Source organism: Lepisosteus platostomus, chromosome 19 (assembly GCF_059453375.1).
Source record: "Lepisosteus platostomus isolate fLepPlt1 chromosome 19, fLepPlt1.hap1, whole genome shotgun sequence".
In the NCBI taxonomy this organism is placed as follows: domain Eukaryota; kingdom Metazoa; phylum Chordata; class Actinopteri; order Semionotiformes; family Lepisosteidae; genus Lepisosteus; species Lepisosteus platostomus.
Window position 1 is genome coordinate 18,051,345 of NC_142629.1, and position 20,148 is coordinate 18,071,492.

The 20,148-nt window shown below is 36.7% G+C and overlaps 1 protein-coding gene across 3 annotated transcripts in view; it reads left to right on the forward strand.

Moving 5' to 3' along the window:
* mad1l1 (mitotic arrest deficient 1 like 1) overlaps window positions 1–20,148 on the forward strand; it is a 281,026-nt gene that overhangs the window by 20,834 nt on the left and 240,044 nt on the right. For all 3 annotated transcript variants that reach the window (XM_088613218.1, XM_088613219.1, XM_088613221.1), the window contains exon 10: window positions 6,936–7,022. In XM_088613218.1, coding sequence (XP_088469344.1) covers window positions 6,936–7,022 — 87 coding nt within the window. The remainder of the gene's footprint in view (window positions 1–6,935; window positions 7,023–20,148) is intronic.

The window sequence follows — 20,148 nt, forward strand, 5'->3', positions numbered from 1 at the left end:
AATGTCCAGTGCTGTCTGTTCCCAATGATATGTCTTGTAATGACATCTGCTGGCACCGACAGAAAGCAGTTGCTCAGGGCCCTCAGTTTATAATTCAGGCCTGTTTCTGTTTTGCCCATTGGGAGCACAATGAGAGACACGGTTTTGATGTCGTGAAAGTTCAATTCATCAACTTTGACATTTGAAATGGGTGATTGACAGTGATGTGCTTGAAACATGCACCGCTTTATGTCTAGGTAAACAAATCCTTAAAAATGGCTCAATTTAAAATTTTATGACTTTAAATTCCACTGTCAGAAAGAGGTTATTCTATTCACTCTACGCCAATTTAAAAGCGTTAGATGTGAACCGTGCATAGAAGGTCTTTTCCCATAAGGCAAGTGCAGCAACTTCAAACACCAGATGCTTAGTTATGTATTTGTATAATCCTTGCAGTAGATTTAAGGTGAGTGAAACCGAATCTGATTAGCGAATTAACTGGGGAGTGGACTCTCTTCATGAAGCTTCTGTCATATCAAATTAGAACTGCCATTCTTCATCTTTTTAGTGCATATTCTCTCCCTAAAATATCTGGATGCTTAAAGCCCTTCAGAAAGGGACACGATGAAATACCGTGTTATCCCTAATCGTGCACAACAAGTTAAAACGTTTGAAGAGTAACTGTAGACAATTTTGGAGACGTTGCAGGACTTCTCATTCTAAGTGGACAAGCACAGTCCTTTTGTGCTGCAGTAGGACAGACTAGAGGAAGACAATCGTGGGGGTGATGAGTTAAAGGTAGCCATGATGGGTTTAAATGTCCATTAAGTAGTTAAGATATTTACATCCAGATAATGGGCTCACTAGCCTCCTCTTTACTGTAAACTGTCATAGAGCATCATTATTACTATAACTGCAATAGTACTGACTCTTCAAGTTGTAATTTTTTTTCTGTTAACTTCATAAGGCCTGAGTGTGGATACTTACACAGACAACTGAATAAGTGCACATAATAAATCAGTACTTAATACATAATATTTAATTTCTGTGAAGGGTACTCTAAAGAAATTATAATTAGAGTTCAGAATTCATATTACTCCTTAGTTGGCATTTTTGTAGAGCTCAAACTTGTTCCAAAGAATATATACAGTGCTCAATAGTACAGACTTTTCCTTGTGTTATTGCAGTGATATCAGTGAAAAATGAAGTACTGGCATTTGCATGAGAAACCTTTGAATGCAAATTCCATATTCTCAAAATATATCTGACAAGCTGTCTCCTATCTGAGGAAGATATTCCAGTGTGTTTAAGCTTTGAAATCTTCAAAAAAAAAACTGTGATAAAAATAATTCAAAAAAATGATGAAAAGGGAAGAGCTCTAATTATGCATTATTCATTGGGAAACATGTACCTGATAAGCAAGATTCAGAAACTCAAACTGAAGCACTTCCGGCAGGACTGCAGTGAAGTTCAGATGAAAGTTTAATCGGTATGTAAATGGCTCACAGGTTTCAGAAGGATCTGCTTTCCAGAATGATTGTAGTGGAGTAATTTTGTACTCTGTGTTCACTTCAAACTTCAATCGCAGTGTGGTGTAAAAGAAAACAGGGAGTGCCTGGTTATTGGATCTTCGACTGCCGTTCGTTTTTGTAAACCACGGAAATTACCAGAAAAAAACAACAGAACAAAACAGTCTTTATAATATATTCTCAGTTATATTCTTCTCATTTGGCTGTGTGGTTGATAAATCCTGTTTCTTTTCCTCTAATCAGGAGGGTGTTTTGCTGCTCCAAGAGCTTGTTTTTGCTTTAATTGGAGCCCCAGCCTCTTTGAAGTCCTCTTAATCCTTTCAGTGCAGGGAGAGAGAGGCGGCTGAGGTGCGGCCGGGGGAACTCGAGATTTCTTCATTTTATTTACATGTGTCCGGGGACAGGCGTGTAATATGTTTCCTGGGGTTATTAGGCTGGAAGGAGCCTTGGGGGCAGATGAATGAGAAGTTGTGCCATGATGGAATGGAAGGCCACAGACAGATGGCACAGGAGCTAATTCTGAGAGATCTCTTGCTTTATTAAATCCAGCACCTGTCAGACAGGGGAAATGACTTGTGACCCGTGAGGGGGGGAGGAGGGGGCTCTGTAAATATCAGCAGAGGTGAAATGCCCATCTTGAGAAGCTTGTTTCAACTGAAAGGCATCACAGCCACTCTTAGTTTAGGGTAAGTCTTCTAGGAGTTTTCAAAGTTACCAGAAGTGAAAGTGAATGATAGAATGATCACCTACTTGATTGGTCTCTGTCTGAGCCCAGCATGCAGCTGTTTATTTGGAGGTCATTCTGCTCACTGAAGAGCAGGAGAAAATTGGTGGTTTTCGTTAAGGAATCCGGCCTGCAACTTGCAGAGGTTAGCAATGTTAACCTGTACCTGCAACACATGGCTCTGTGCTGAAGAGGGCGTGAGATGGGAAGACAAATGTTTGCTGGTACAGCCAAAGCATATAGGGCCTCCTTAAAGAGCACATTCTTCCTCTAAGCTGAAAAGTTATTATTTACCAATTTGTGTGAAAAGAAAGTTATGCATGTGTATAGGTGTATATGCATATAAAAAAACTGGCCAAAGTTGTATTATCTCTCTTAGAGCCACTCTTTTAGACCATCGAAGTTGTTGTTGCAGTATTGTGTAGGTTTGTATCCCACACTAAGTGTGTGAGACTCAGTGCAATATGACAGTCAGTCCCCGCTGAGAAGATTAAATTAAATGTGCTGTCTGTTTCACAATAAGAACAAGTTAATTAATGCTCTTTTCTCTCAAGAAATGGTATATTCTCCTGAAAAGCTTATCTTGACTTTTCCATTGGTGTAGTGTTTTGTTGCTTATCTCTTCTTGGGCGAGACCAAAATAAAAGATTTTTTAAGGGAGACTCATATAATCTAGGAAGGAAAATGCTTTTTTGTTGAAAAGAGAGTCATCCTTGTTGAAAATATTATGGAACGCTTATACAGAAGGAGTCTGAAGCATGAGATATGAACAAGACCTAGTACAGCTGGATCTTTTATTCCCCTGGTATAATTATTTTCCATCCTCAGGCATTGAGTTTCATGAACAGACTGAACGAGGCTGGGGTCAGCTTCATTAACATGGTTTGCGTAATGAATCGATTGTTGTTTGCCAAGTTGACAGACAACATCTGTGGAGTGAGCTATCTTTCAGGTATTGCTTTTCAGAAAAAAATAGACTTCTACTCTGCAAATTGTAAAGAAAAGGGACAGCCTGCAATCTGGACTTCTGGTAGGCAGTTGTTTTACTGTATTGCACGTCCAGTTTATCAGGTGATCCTTTTACTGTACGCTTATACAGATCATTACTCCTGTTGTTGAGATGGAAGTATCATACAAAATCTATTGGCAACTTTTAAAATGTTTACAAGTCCTATCACTGTCTTAAATCTGCTTCTTAATCTATACTCAAGTTGTTTGTTTAATGTTTGTTATAATATTGTGACCGATATTTTTGTGTGAATTTATATTTTTATGTATGGAATGTACATACTGTCTAATATGTTTCTTAAACATTTCGCTCATTTGAAGTGCTGGGTGCTTTAGTCAGGATTTACACCTTGCTTTAGTGCTGGGGGTCCTGACAGTGGGCTACATGAGCAGAGAGCTGGCCAGAGACAGGTATCAGTTTTATCCTTGAGGTATTTGGGATGGCTGTGTACAGCACTGGAAGTCGAGAATGTTTGTTTTTTCTGCTAGCCTGTTTCTTCAATGAGTTTCTGTCATGGTGTGGAAAACCACACCCCCATACAACTGCTATTATTTTTGCAGTCTTTAATTTTAGCCCTTTAGGTTCCCGGCCAAAGCATTTTGATGGAGAGATTTACAGTCCCTCTCTCTCCTAAGCAGAAACGATACAGAAGCAAAGGATAGCAGAGTTAGGTTTAATAGAGTGAGGTCTCATCTATCAAACAAGACTGATCAGATGTGCTGTCATCCCCTCTGAAGCCCTTGACCTCCTGTAAAATGCCTCACAGTGAAGTCTAGTAGGCTAAAGAAAATCTTTTTTTTTTCTGTGAAATTGGTACATAGTTTCTAGAGGCTTGAACTGCTGTAGACTAGATCACTTGCACTGCTTCTGTTTTGACTCCCTAGATAGCTAGGTGCTTGGCAAGCGAGCTGCCTGTGGAAAATGCAGTGGAGTGACTATATTTCAGTGTTCTCCTCAAACAGGGTCAAAAAGTGCATTTGTGCCAGTACTTCACAAGTGTCTTGAGACTGTTCTTGGATTCTTGAGGTTCTTGAAACGACCTCATTTTTTACTTGATTTTTTTTATGCATTCATCATTTAAAAAAACTTAAGAAAACTTCAGGTTAAGTTAAAACCTTGAAATATTACAACAAAACTTGACTGAGAAGTGTAATTTTATTCAGGCCACTGACCTTTCCTGTGTCTTTTGAAAATTGGTCCTTTTTCCCCATTCTGTTTTTTTTTTAGATGTAACTGAATGTAACTGTATTGATGTCGTTTAGGTTTTTACTATGTTACTCTTTTGAATGGCTTTATTAACTGTATCCTTTATATGGAGTGTAAATTATTGCAGTTCATGTGACCAAGTTTGTTAATTCTGAGTACCTACTGTTTGGGTTAGTTTTTTATGAAGAGGGTGGTAGCAGTCTGTTTGAACATTGCTCACTGGGTGCTCATTGGTCCAGGACCAATGCTTGAAACTAGACTGACAGTGGAAAAAGCATAATATCAGAATGCCTTGTTTCAGAATATGTGTACTGTGAAATAACAGGCTTGGTTATTTGTGGTGAAGTTAGTGTTGTAATCGGGGAAAAACTAATGGTGTAATGAATCACAAATGTGTTGTTAGTTTCTGAATGTAACGATTCTCAAAGAACACCTGATTTATACTGACACAACAGAGGATGCAGATCTTTTACCCAGTTAGTATTTTTTTCACTTCAAAATCTCATTTACATATGTGCTGATAGACACCTGAATACTTATAGAATTTTTCTGTAGAATCTTGAAATCTGCGCAGTTAGAAATCTGTGTATCCGGAGTACTTGAAATCATAGCTAACATTTTTAATCATGACAGATGATTCTTTCAAGTCGCTTGTCGAGCTCGTTTAGTTGCTAATTGATGCAAGAATCACATCCAAGTTGATTTTTTTTGAGAGTTGAGGTTTTTTTTCGATACTTTATTGCCTTTGCAAATTTGCTTTGTGTTAGAGAATCTGACATCAAAACAATAAAAACATGAAGATGCATATTTTTAATTTCCACTTGTCAATAAAATGAAAATATAAATCAATTTAATTGAGTTTGAAGTTAAAAAAGGAATTAAATATACAGTGTTAGTATACAAAAAAGTTTGAAAATACAGAATACAAAAGTTCACTTCGGCTATATGGTTAGATTTTCTTTCAGACACGTTTCATCTTTAATTATTTTCTATCCTGAATGCTTCATCTGGCTAGGAGAGATTCAGCACTTTTAGCCCATCAGAGACATTCTGCTCTCTTACCCATAAGTGTATGATATGCCTTTGAATTCAGAAATTAATTTTATTGTTTTCTGGAACAGTTTCCTATGCAGAGGTACTGTACATTTATCTGGCACATTGATCTAGATAATCAAAATTAATTTTTCTTAATGCATTATTTGGTAGCATTGTCCTAGAAAGTTTTCAGCTGTATGGGCTTTCCACGTTAAATCAGCTTTCATTTTGTATTATGTCCACTTTTTTCTGAAATTCATCCTGTAAGTGAAGGGTTTGAAACAAAATGTTGCATTAATATCACAAATGGTTTTTGTTCTTATGTTTTTATGTGGTGTGTTTTTACAGTGCCAAACAAAAGTTTGTAAACTCGTAGGTTAGTATGTATTTCACATTGTGGACCTAGTAGATTTTCATGAAAGCCTTAATAACAGATGACGATAGCCTTATTAAATGCACATTACGAAGACATAACAAATATTTGTTTTATTTCATTTATAAAATGATCCAACTTTAAATATCCTTTTGTGAGTAGGTGTGTGAACCCTTAGATTCAGTAACTGAATATTTAAAAATATAAATATGTTTAATACATATAAATATACACTTTTTAAAGATGCTATCTTGGTTTGTTTTTCCGTATGCTACTCTATAGACTGCTCAGCTAATATATAAGAACAGTTATGCGCTGGAAAAGCTTTTTGTGTTTTAAGAGAAATGATGGAAATGCAGTGTGCTTCTGAGTGCACTAAAAAAATACCTTAAACTAAGATGTTTTTGGACAAGAAGGATGCTGTTCAGTAGAAACTCCTGGGAATCCTGAGAGCACATATCGTTTTTGTTTTGAGGTTTATCCATGTTGTCTTTTTGAAAAGGGGCCCATTATTTTTAAGATAATTTTTTTAAAACTCGGATGTCACAAGAATATCATTAATTCTAGGATGTTAGAATGGGTGTGCACATCTGGGTGGAAGAAACTCCCTTGTCTCAAAAGACAGCTGTAGTTTCGGTTCATAAGGAATCTTTGATTTCTGTCCTTATTGGTTAATGAGCAATTCACTTGAGGATAACAAGTGTGATTGTTTCTTTTCTATAACTAGCAGTAAGATTACAGGTCTCCTTTTTTCAGTACATGCCAAGGGAGCGTTTGTAACATTTTTTAAGGACTAGTTTTTAAATAGATTTTCACAAACTTGATTTGCCAAGGATAGTTTGAACAAATCTTTTAGTTATAGATTTGAACTTCTTGAGAGTTTTTCAGCAACTTCTGCTGCACCTTGTCAGACTGTACACAAGCTTTATTATTATTATTAAGCTTTGGTGCACACCTTGTGCTTCACAGCCATGAAATACATCAGACAAAAAAATAGGATATGTTAATGCCTGCTTTTCTGCTTTATTTTGTGTGTCCTGGCCTACCTGACTTTATTGTGTGCGTATTTATCTTTTTCAGGAGGCCTGAGGACCTGTCCGGAGAGATCATTCAGTTTCAGCAGAGAGAGATCACCTTGAAGCAGCAGAACTACTCTGTCACCAGCAGGTATGGATGTTTTGTAAATCACAGAACAGAGCAGTCGGATGAGATTTTGCTGATGGTTTTCCTCGTGGTATGTTTTCAGTGTGAAACAATGTGCTGAATTAAAATCATTTTCGCCCAGCTAGACAATACACTTTAAGCAGTCTTGAAACAAGAGGCCGCAGTGCAGAGGGTGAAGTGGTTTCTTGCTCTCAAAGTGGGCCCTTCAAGAAAACGTGTGCAAGGATTTGGGAAAACAGTACGTCACTGGCTTCAGTGTTTCACAGGCTGCCTGCAAGGACAGCGCTCGTACTGTTAGTGTGGTTGAAAAGTCTGCTTTTAATGAGGGAAGTTAAATTATGTTCTTTATATCTAATAAGTCTTAAAAAACATTTCTTTGTTATTTCTGCTTCATTTTTGCACAAAACTGGGCCTGGATGATACAACATGATTACAGCAAATTTAATAGATTTGGTCATGTTGCCCTACGTTAAATCTTCAATTTTCTTGAGGATCATCAAAGTTACCAGTTGGATGAATAGTCTTTTAATTTTTCAGATTTGTTACAACTCCCTCAACTTAGTGTCTCAAAAACCAAAAATGAGATCATGAATTATAGTAAGCATCCTCCAGCTCCTAATCCAGCAGTCAGTGAGGAGCAAGGACAGACATTGTCAGCAGTTACAAACGTCTTGGCACTATTGTCGACTACAAACTAACCTTTGAGGAAAACATGGATGCCATATGTAAGAATTGTTCTTTGAAAGCCCCGCTCTGTTAATGTGTGTGCTAAACGTCTGAGATCCAAACGTGAAGGGTTATGTTTAATAAAGCAGAGCTAAATTGTAGGAAGTTAAACGACAGCCAATAATTTTTTTTTGTGAGAACCCGCATCAGATTTTTAATCGATCGTTTTCATTCATTTATGGGTATTGATTTATTTTTAATGTGCTCAGAAGGTCCTGTCTTTCTAAACCTGTTGATTTCCTGAAATACATGTGGTAAAGATGCAGCGCTGTGAGCTCGAACCTGCTGGGCTGACATTACTGCGTCCTGGCTTTGTAGATCGATGGCCGTAGACCTTTCCACAGATGCGCAGGATAGCTCTGCCACCGTTAATGTCTTCCTTCAAAAAAGCACTGAACAGCTCCCTTGCAGCGGCCGTGCACAGCGGGGTAAATACTCTAGTAAAGTGTACTTCGCACCAGCTCTTGGTTTGTGTTCAAATGATAATCATTAGGGGAGTTTTAGTGCTCTCGACAGGATTCCATATTGATTGCTATTCCTATTTTCTGCTTGGTTTCTTTACTTAACTCTGTCAGAAGTCCTTTTGTGTTGCCCAAGTTGGCAAATAACAGGCTGCAGGAGAATTAAACCAACAGATCATTTTAATCTACTGTTAACTTCAGCCTCCAGATTTAAGCACTGCGAAGACCCGAATCTTGGATAATGCACTTCTCTAATGATTTACAAAGTAACAATCGGTTTTCTCATATCAGCCTTGCAAAATCATGAACAAAACAGCAGGAATATTATATGTTATATAGCCCAAACTCTGTGTTTACTTGTAAGCTTGATTCATTGGTGAGAATAAGATTTTTTTTTTTATTTGCACCATGTTCCTTTTTATTAAGTCATTTGTCTAAATGTTTGCATATTTTCATGGGAAACATTTTTCATAGGAGGTATAACATTGCTAGGGTTCTTAGGTTTTATACTTGTACTGTATATTGCAAAATGGCATTTTCTAAACCCTTGTTTGCTCTTTGAGGAGTTGGTAGACTGCTTCTCCTAAGACATACCTTCCTTATGGAGGTTTTAATTGTCTCCATAAGATGATGGGAATGCTTGTCCATGTATAAAAGATTCTTTTGATTTCTAAAAAAAGAAAATCAAGATGTCTTAATTGTATGTGAGGTATGAAGTCTGCATGTATGTAGGGACCTTAGTGAAAGTGAGGTGTCAGCTTTAATTGGCCCACTTGAGATCTGTAGTTTGGCAGTATACAGAGTCTTTAATTGCTCTTGGTGGTTAGTTATTAGCCCGGTATGAAAGAGACTGATAAAATGCAAAATATAATGGCTTTGAATTGCACTTTTAAATTCTATAATTTATTGAGTGGAAAAATTGTACCACTTCAAAGATTTTGCATGAATACTGCTGAGTTTGTTTATTTTTTTCTGGTGAAGTGCATATCTTTTAATTAAACTTGGATTTTTTTCACTTCAGTAATGCAGAATTAAACTGTGTTTAATTTATTACTGTCCTTCAAATCTAGTAAAAATTGCTTAAACACTGAATCATAACATAAACATGTTTGGATGTATGACTTTAACTGCAGTAGGTGTCAACGTCTGGCACGTTAAATTGAGTGCAGTGCAGTTAAATTGAGGCTTTTCAACTGACTAATTTGCTTAATTCTTATCTTTAAGTGTTTTGTTTGTATCATCTAAAATATATATTTCAGGAATGTGTAACATTTTTACAGTCCACATTAGAATGCCTGGTCAGTGTTTCTAGTAAAAAAATGCACAGAAAAATGAGAGAGCGTGGAACAATTTCATTTTATATGACTTGTATTTCATACTCTGAATACATCTGGTATAATTTAATTTTCATACAATGCATTTCTAAGCTATAACCTGGGAGGTAGGCTTGTTATTTTTAAGGCGATTAAACATATTAACAGTGTCAAAGGAAACATTTTTGCATTTCCTTCTAATGTAGTGTAAAGTACAGTTAATCGAAAGTGGAAGGCATTTCATACTGTTTCGAGGGTTTTATTGCAGGCTGTGTTTAATGCAGAGAAATGCATGACTTAAGCATCACAAGCTAGCCGACTGTGGATGTACGTAAAAATAATGGCTTGGAAGTTTAATAGGCAGTTTAGTAATGTCTCATAACGTTAAAAGAGGAGGGTAAGCTTTATTGATCTGCAGCACATTTTTTTATTTTCCACCATTAAATGTTATTAGACTGCACTCCTTAAGGCATGACGTTTATTTGGATCAGCGATGACAGCACTTAATTAAATAAAACAAGTATGTTAAAATAATTTGTGCAGGATACAGTCTTTGTTGTGTGAGTTTCTGCTGACATGGAGATTCGCTCAAGCATCTTCAAACAATTTATACCTGGAAATGGTATACAGGAGGAACATGATAAAAAAATCTAAATAAGCCATGCTGTAGGGGAATTTTCGGAAGGAAACACGACTTATTCGGTTGCGAGTTACTTGCTATTTGATTCAAGGATCTCGTTCAGCTGTTTTTAGTGTCACATAGCATAATGTTTTTTTTTCCCCCTGATGGATATTCCACACTTTCACAGGCCTTAGGGAAGGGAAGTACCTCCTGCTCTTGGGTTGAAATAATAATACCTGTTTACCAAATATGCTGATAAGCTGAAGAAACTAAACCTAAGACCATTTTGCCTTAGATTGCATTTGGTTGCTCCTCCTGGACTGATTCCAGAGCAGCAATAGCTTTTCTGAATGGAGTTATATTCAAGTGTTATACAGTTTTAACATAAAAGAACTTTCTTGGATTTAAAATCTACACTCTTAACTATATATCCTAGCATTGTGTTGGCTAACTTGGAACATTTTAATGGGCTGCTGATCTGCAGTGAACACTAACTTTTGAACTTCAGTCAAAAGCTACTGAGTCTTATTTGCAGCTCAATGAGAGTTGGTGGAAGAGATGCAAAATGAAATGCTCTGATTTAAAATGAAATGATTTCCATTTTGAATACAATGCAAAACATTATTTAAAGATATGAAATTAGCTATGATGGTTAGTAGGAATTAAATAAAGCATTTATTTTTTCCCTTACAGCACCCAGACCTTTTTTGCATTCATCAGTTTTTTCATAATGTTCATATCCCATGAATCAAGTTCATTTCCCTCTGAAAGCAGTGACATTTTATTCGCTGCCGCAGTGTGTAAAAATGCAGTCGTTTTCCCTTTCACAAACAGAGCATGAATGTAACTTTGGATGAGTTGGGTGATAAATGCTCCCAAGTGCAGAGTTGTTTTTTTGCAAGTAACTTTTTCATCCTCATGAGGCTCTTACATTTTGAAACAATCTAGGTAAAAAAGTAGATCCAGATATTGTTAATATTTAATCTTTGGAAGGTAGTTACCAAATTCTAATTGTTTTCCTGTCTGCTACTTTTCTCACCCGCATTCCCTTGGTTTAATTTTTTTTTTTAAAGGAAAAAATGTAATAAAGTTCTTACTTTGCCTGTATTGACTGCGTATAGTGACTCCTTTGTATGTTTCATTAGAACTGTAGAACACAACTATATTTGTCATACCTTTTAGATATGACATTCTTGGCGAACAGAAAATGTGCACGCACAAAAAAAAGCCCTCAAAAAGCCTTCTTATGTCTGTTTTATTTGTTTGTATCCTGAAAGAATACTCAATGAAATAAAGATTTGAGAATCCCTGCTGTTTAGTTTGAGCACAGCTGCTGTGTGACAAAGCTTTTGCGCACTGGTAATGTTGATCTCTGGGGAGAAAAGTTAATATTTAGTCAAGCTGTGTTTTAAATGCTGTAACGATTTTTGCCATTCCTTTTGATTCAAATTTGTACAGTGCACTTTTAAAATGCTAAAACGGACAAGAGCCTAATTTGTGAGTTCGCCTGACTAAGTAAGCAATCCTTCTTGTAAGCAGGAATCGAACGGAATGTTCCTTATTGAAATTTTGAACAGATTTGAGTTTGGGAGAGTCAGTGTATTTGGGATTTAAATGATTCAAGTTTTTAATTTGTGATATTTGAGTTACGTACGTACTGTAAAAGAGCATTTCTCCTGAGAGGAACTGAGAAGTGCTGCTTGCCTAGAATGTACTTAGCCACCACTGTTGTCGTTTTAGCCTGTTCAAGGGCATGAAATCTTAGATATTCAGTCTTACAGGGGCATCAGAGGTCCCCCAGAACATTTAGACTCTGCAGTGCTCTAGGGTTGACGAAGTGATGATGTCTAAGCCATTGGGTCTCAAAACCAGAGAGTGCTAGTTATTGCGCTAGCTGTTTGTTTTAAATGGTTGTTGTCAGACCAGCATATCTGCATTGATGCTTTCACATCTGAGAAAGCTGAGGGTGTTATAAGGCTTCTGATTGTGTTGCTTATCAGGAGAAATTAGATGCAAGATGACAGATGTTGGCGGTTTGTTGACTTTTAGTGATCCAGAGGTCTAAACAGGACATGCGCTCAGGTTCTGATAGGGAAAGGATCTGAGTTTTTTCTATTTAATTTTTCATTTTTTCTTTCCTTGGGAGGTTGGGACACATAAAGGTTTTAACCTTTTCGTTCCTGTTTCAATGACACATGGTGACAAAAAGTAGAGGAGATGCTATAAATTCATTCAGGAAGTTGAAATGTTTGGTGTCTTCTTTGCAAAGCCTGTAAAACTTGGGAGAACTTTGAGGGACATGTCAGTGAGGTTTATGCTTCATAGATCAATCAGCCGGATGTTAAAAATTAGCAGTAGACATGACTTTGCCTACCTCCTTAATGTGATCTGGTGAAAATTATCTGGTTTTATTGCTCTTTTTTCCACACTTCATATATTTTACTGACACAAAATAATTACGTATGATCCTGACTCTCTCTGTTAATGCACATTACCTCTGTTTGAAATACAGGCTGGCTTTTAATAACTAGAATCTCAGAGCTGTAAAATTGCAAGCAATCAGTCACACCTGTTGATTGGAGCGCAACAAATTAACTGAACACTCCCATGAAGCTGAAGCATTGCAGTGCTAAGCTCAAATTAAAAATGAGTCAACCTATGTACTATTAAAGATCTTGGCGTTTTGAATTTGTTTTTGAGTTATTAATTACAGCTAGTAAAGTTTAATTTACTGATTTTTTTTCCTTTCTTCGTTTAATTTATGACATTTTTATTTGTTTCTGGGTGTTCGTGTTTAGAGATGTTTCAAAACTTGTCATCAGTTCGTAATCTCATTTTTAAATAATGAACCTTTAGATTTGATTCATTTTGTGAACTGAGAGGACTGATCTAAGTAATTTTTAATTTAGTGATGGTATATAGCTGCTTTTACTTAATCTGTAACTGCATGTGTTTATTCCCTGTACTTATTTTCCCATGATGCAGGCTTTATCATGCTTCAGATATTTGATGTTGAAATCTGAAAAGCCACAATACTACTTTCAAAGTCTATAATTCAGGTTCCCTTGTCTAGTGTACGTTACGAATTTGATATTTTCTGGTCATGTAGCAGCTTCTTGTGCCTTTTTCTTTTTGAGTTGACTAGATAGCTTGAAGATTTAGTTTAAACCTGAGTAACCAAAAGCACTATTACTTTGTGATAGACTTCAATTCAGTGCAGGCCACTCCACTCTTAAGACATTTTTTGTGGTTGGTTTGAAGGAGTGATTTTTTTTCCTTTTGCTGTCAAGAGCCCACTTTCATCTTTCCTTTGGAAAACCCTCATGTTTTATTAATGTCCTCTTTTCCTAAGTGACCGCGACATGTAGTGATTTAGTGAGCTTATTTTTAACCTGTGTGGTTTTTAAAAATAATTTCAATTATTTATGACAGTACTAACATATTTATAGATATGTTCGAAGAATAAGATTCAGCCCATGCCAAAATATACCAATTAAACTTAAACTTGCTAATGTAAGGGTATACACTCTTGTCTCTCCTTTCACTCCAGTGGAGCTGATAAACCGTACTGTTGTACATGTACATTTTCATGGGGTAAAGATACCTTCCTCATGGTCCGGTCTCGTTTTGCCCAGATTCACAGATCATAGGAGCTCACTAGTAGTTCTGTCTTTGGCTTTGATTTCAGTTTGCTAAGAATGTGCTACTAGCTTGTGTTTGTCTTTCTGAATGCTCCTTTCTTTTTTGCATTTTGTTTTCTTCATAAATGGAATTTAATTCATTTTATAGTGAATTTACTTAAAATTTACCCCCCCCGAAATATGACAGAACAGATGAAAGGGTGCAAAAGGATGACTCTGTGTGGGTAGCGTGTTCCAGATTCTCACAAGTCTTTGTGTAAATTGTCTCCTGCTACCAGTTTTAAATGCACTTTAAAACTTCTAACTTGCTCGGTTAAAACTTCTAACTTCCAAATAGTTCTCACTTGTCTCCTCTTGTTCACGTTTCACTGTTGGTTCTGCAGTAGTCCGTTAAGAGACTGGGTAAAGAATCAGACTCCAGGCTACAGAGGTGAAGTGTTCATCGGGCCTTTATTTCAGCTGAGGTGAAGGCACAAGCGCATGAGAGGATGAAAAAGCTTCTCTCTCCTTTTTCTTTCTTTGCCCGTTTCCCTCTGGCAGAGCTCTCTTTAAAGCCGGATAACAAAAGTTACAATTCTCTCAGCCCCCCTCATCCAGCAACTGCATGACTTTCCTTGTTTGCCATTTTAAAAACGTGTTGTTGTTGTCTTCAATAATTTGTGGTTGCCTGCAGTCTATGTGTTATTTTAGAGCTACAAGGACATACTGTTAACAAAAGAAATGTTTTAAACAATCATCTTTTTATAGATGTGAGGTCATGGGTGCTTTGAATCATAACTAGGTTACACAGAAAGTGCAGGTATAAGATTATATGTTTTTGAGATAATCGTGGTGTTGTATAAAAGATATCCAAAAAGAATCCTTCATCATCATAGGGTATTTCTTCATGGAAATATATGTAACAAATTGTATTCCTCCCTAGACAGATTTAGGAGCAGCAATATGTTTTTGTAATGTGATGACCAGAATTGTACACCTTTTTCTAGTTTCGCTGTGCTTGGTACGTGTTTGACATACAGTAATATCCTTCAATTATAATTATTTTCCTTTTCACAATACGTACAAATTTGCTTTTTATTTTCTTTTGCACAAAGGCAAATTTGTTATTGAAATCTGACTGCTATTTTCCCTGATAGAGCTAAATGCTTAACCGTTAACCGCTTAAGTGATTGAGATTTCAGACTCTAATAAGCACGTGTCATATTTGTGTACATAGATGTAAAATCAATAGAAAAATGGAAATACATTTCCAGGGACTTTGATTTTAATTAACAGGCCATTTGTATAGGAAACAGTGGAAATCAGATGAGCATGATTACCAATTTATTAGTGAATCATTAGTATAGAATAGGCATTAATTTGTACATGTGGGTTCCTAGGACACCATAATAGAACAATTAAAAATCTTGATTTGTTGAAGTATAAACATTGTAATGTCAGGATCCTATGCGAACATGGGGCAAACACACAAGCCCCCCAGTTCAGAATCGAGGGCTGCTCTTGTTCATTAGGCTTGGGAGAAGACCTTTTTGTTTTTAGTTGTTGCTACCATGTAACTTAATTTCACATGCAAGCATTCGGTTGCGACATTCAAGTTTTGAATAAAAACGGGACTCATTTGTAGGTCAGCACAAAGGGACATCATTGGAAGGGGCTCGAACATTTTTACAAGCCACTGCATAGTTTTCATTCCAGCACATTGTACACACAGTCGTCAAATTAATTTTGTAGATGATCGCTATAAAAATGATCTGAGGTCATATTCTTTAATGGGCTTTATGGTTTTTATGTTCAAAGGATTCATTTTTTGTGTGAGTAAGAATTCATATTGCTGCTTTTTCTACAGCTTGGTGCTGGGGATTGTTAGCATCAGTACTGTATGCAGGTGTAGGGTGAATTGTCTAGTCCTATCAATTAGAGTTTACTGGGTCTGCAAATAGAGGTGGCATTTTATAAGAAAGTAATGATGTCATGTATGATTTTGGGGGAAATGGTTTTGAAGGGCAGTAGCTGACGTTAGATACCTGTAGGTCACTTGATTGCCAGCTCTAAAACGATTCTTTTATAGCTATTCTTCACAAGGTCCTTGATTCTTTTCCCGCATGTTAATTTCTCGATATTCTAAATGCCGTTGCTGGCTGAAAATTCCTTAATACTTTGCTTCAATGAGATAATCAGCTTATGCATGATGAGTCATGAATATCAGGATTGAGTTTTTTAGTAATGACTTTTTTAAAACGGCAAATAGAATTCCAATTCATTTTCGTTTGGATAAGCGTTGTCCATAATATTCATAAAATACCAGACCAGTGAAATGAAACGTTGACTTGTGATGGAGGCCCTGCTCGATAGTTATACCTCACACAAACCTGTCTGATGTTGCTTGCCTTGGGAGCAGCAGGCTCGGAGACCCGCATGGCACTAAAGTACTAAACCGCTTGTCAGTATCTCGAGACAGAGCAGAGTTATATAATGTGTATTGTATGCAGTGCACTCACTTGAGGGCCAGGTGTTCATGGGCCATATGGGTGCATACATACAGTTAATCTGACAACAAATGGTATCACGTTTAAAAATCGTTACCAACTTAAGTGATGAGGGTAAAGAACAGGTTTTCTCAGCAAACCCAACTATGCTGGGAGCTGCTGAGCCACTCTGTGAAAACTTCATCTGCAGAATCAGATTTCTTCTGCAGAAATGATTAATGGCTCAGAAGTGGATAGTGAGACCTCAGTGGGCTAAAAACACACAAAATGGCATGCATGTTGAATCATGACACATCGGTAAGGTACTGTACAAAGTTCTCAAGTTGTATTAATTTTGTAATCTGTTTAGATTCTGTGGCTGTAAGGAGAAATGGGGAAATGGGGTCTGGATCTGCAGCTACTGCACGCATCCAGTTTAACAAAGTTTTCTCAAACATCTGCAAGATCATTTCCTGGTGAATTTAGGCATGTACCCTACAGGTATGTGGAGAGCAAAATTGCAAGGGATTTTGTTTTGAGCATTCATTCATATTTTTGTTAGTTGTTCTTTTTCCTCACTGTGTTAAAATTGGGGGGTGTTGTCTTTATAGCGTTAGAAGCCATCCGTGCTATTCTGAAAAGGATAACACAGCATTTTATATTAATGATGTTTAACCAGATAAGCATTTAATGCACATACAGTGTACACCTAACCTAAAATGCTGTTCAGTTTTATTAAGATATTACTTTAAATCCCAGTTTCTTTTTTCTCTTTGTTCATTAAGATGCTATTTTAATTGCCACCCATAGTGAATGCTAAGAGAGCAGATATATATACAGTATGTGACGTACAAGCCATATAGTTCTTTTTTTCTTTGTCTTTGTTTTCTGAGCCACAATTACTGTAGTGTTATTCAGCCAGAGAGTTGTCTTCTAAGAGACTTCTTTTGATAAAGGGGATGCTTTACGTGTAGTACTTGTCATTTTTTTACGTACAATTATAGCTACCCTTATTTTTACACTAAATGAGCAAAGTAAATTTTGATTTATTAACATGATATTATTAACATAATGGTTCACGTTCAACTGTGGTCTGCAGCTACTTCATTTTTTTCACTTTTTAGTCTTTTTATTGCTTTCCAATAATTTTTTTCTATGTTCCTAGTAGCAGTTTGCAAAAAATGTAACTATATCCTAAAATTGTAGTAGTCATTTGTAAGCCATTGATATTTTTGTCAAATCTTGCTTGTGTTGACTTATGTTATGGTTTTTTTTAAACACTAATTTGGGCCAGTTTACATGAGGGCTTTTTTTACATGAATCTCCATTACACCTAAAGTGAAGCAAAAGCTAATGGAAAATCCTTACAATCAATTTAAACCTTCAGCATTTAAATTGACAATTTCACACAGGATTCTGGGAAGCTGAAGTGAAAGTAAAGCCCATGTAAAAACAGATTTAACATGAACTAGGTGTTTGTGTGTCCACAAAATCAACAATAAATATCACATGGAAAGGCATATGCTATTGTGGGCCAAAGAATTCAACAACTAAATAAACTTTCACAACCAAGTCATAGAATTTTTTTCATGAAGATGGTAGTTACCATTGCATTGATTAAATGAAGTTACTAACATTACTTTTTAACACTTACCCTTGCCCACCCTGAAAACCACACGCACCCAGAAGACCATTAAAAAAGCATATTTCAAATAAATGAAAACTTGTTTAAAACAGGAACATTATCACTGCAGATCAGTTTCCAGTTCACTGAAGCACATTTTCAAATGAATGGCAGGATTATACACAGTTTCCTAAAGGGCCTTAATGTGCCTGAGCTTGGGTTAGGGTTGGCTGTCCCACAAAACCCAGGCTCTTGTTAGTTTTAGGACATAACTGAAATGTAGGAAAAGTGGCTGAAAATTTGCAAATGCCAAAGCAAAAAATGAGATTGAAACTGGTGGAGATCAAGAGCATGGTGGCAGTGGGTTGTGGAAGTCTGATGTCTGATGGGTTATTTATGGTTATTTATTATTAATTCTGGGGACATTCATGGTTAACAGTACCAGAATCGAGTGTGCACACAACTAATTTAAATACATGGATTGGCACCTCCTGCTTCTCCACAATTTGCATAGCATTCAGGAAAATATATATTCTCGGGAGGAAACAAACACAAATCGGGAAATGGAAAATATACACTTTATCTGAACCACTGTTGATCTGCAGTTAATGAACCTGCAAAGTCCAGAAATAATATTCTGTGTTGTTTCTGCACCAGAGCTGAAGAAAGCCTAATGAGTCATATCTTTCCGTATCTCTAAATGTGATCTTTAGATTGGGATTGTCTTTTCCTTGAATATGAGACTGTAAACAGACCAAATGGGAGGTTTTAGTACTCACCGCAGATGTTGATGATGGGTGGGACTGTCACTAAGCATGGTGTCCACATCGCAAAGATCTTTACACTCAAACAATTGTGGTACAAATTAGCATTTTTGTCCTTTTGATTCCTTCTGTTAACATTATTTATCTCAAATAAAATCTCTCCCAAGTATGAAATGAGCACTCAATTTGTTTTGTTTGTGGTTTCATTCTAGTCCTTTATTTATTTTGTCTACCAAGGTTATCTGATGTCAGAGTCTTTGAGGGTAATGGCACTCTTGGAAGTATTTTTCCCAGCACTGTTATTAATCATGACAGTTCAGTTATCATAAAACAAAACTGTTCATTAGTTCTAATGCAGTAGCAATGTATTCACAATAGTCGGAGTGGTGGATATGAAAAATGTAGAATATTCTCCACACAACCCAAGAAAGTGTAATATAAAGTTTTATTTATGAGCTTGTTAAGAACATGAGATGTTTTGTCAATTTCCTTTTAACTATATTAAGTAGTTTGTCTTGATATTTATATAGTAATGTCTTAAAATAGTTTTCCTTAACATACTGGCTTTCTTCTCTGCTGTGTTTCTTTAAATCATTAGATGTCCACATAGATTTGGCCTGGCAGCTTTTGTGTATGCATGCGAGCATTATGCTCTTTTTCATGACCATTTTCCAAAGGTAGGTCTGTGGGCGTAGTTACATTCTTCTGGGAAGTTGAGCAAGCAACAGAGTGCTCTGTGCCAACGCAGAGGATAATTATTTTTTTTAAAAAAAGGATAGGAAAGAAAAAGGGAGCAGATTTTTTTTTTTTGCCGTAGGCATGCAATTCCTCTTCTCTCACTGTGCCTGCTGTATCTGAGATAACATTTCCAGACGAGTGAGTTAAAGAAAAAAAGATGTATTCTGTTGATGAATGTGCCATCCCCTCCCAATCTCGCAGCTTCTCTCTGCCAGTGATGGATTCTCCTGTTGCCTGTAGACATGGGGCCTCTGTGAGAAATCAAGAGTGCCCTTAGCCCCCCATAGCACTCATTAGATATAATGGTAACAACCAGTGAGGTCCTGGTTATAGTGTCTTCAGGCTGTTGGATGTGACACCTGAGCCTCAGAGAGAAGATTATGTAGGAGGTAAAGATACCAGCTGAGCACAAGCAAAGATTTCTCTTGGGGTGGGGGGGGACGAGGAAGGCCACACCTGTTTAAACCCACGTAGGAGATCTTGACCTAGATGTATGAGAAACATTAGGCTGTGGTCCAGGCTATGTTTAGGAATGTCACGTTTTGGTATCTGAGCCTAAGCAAAAATCAGAACGGTGGCCTTTTTGTCATTGCTCATTAGAAATTCTGCAAATAAAAGTCAGGTTGATGTTGCTTCATATGGTAACCCCAAAGAGTTGAAAAGGCTGCCAGAAAACATTTGAGCAGATGGAGGGTTAAAGGAAAGAGTTGTTTTAAAGTAAAAATTGCTCTGGGCTGAAATGTTATGTGTTTGTAATTTTGGTTGATATGCCTTA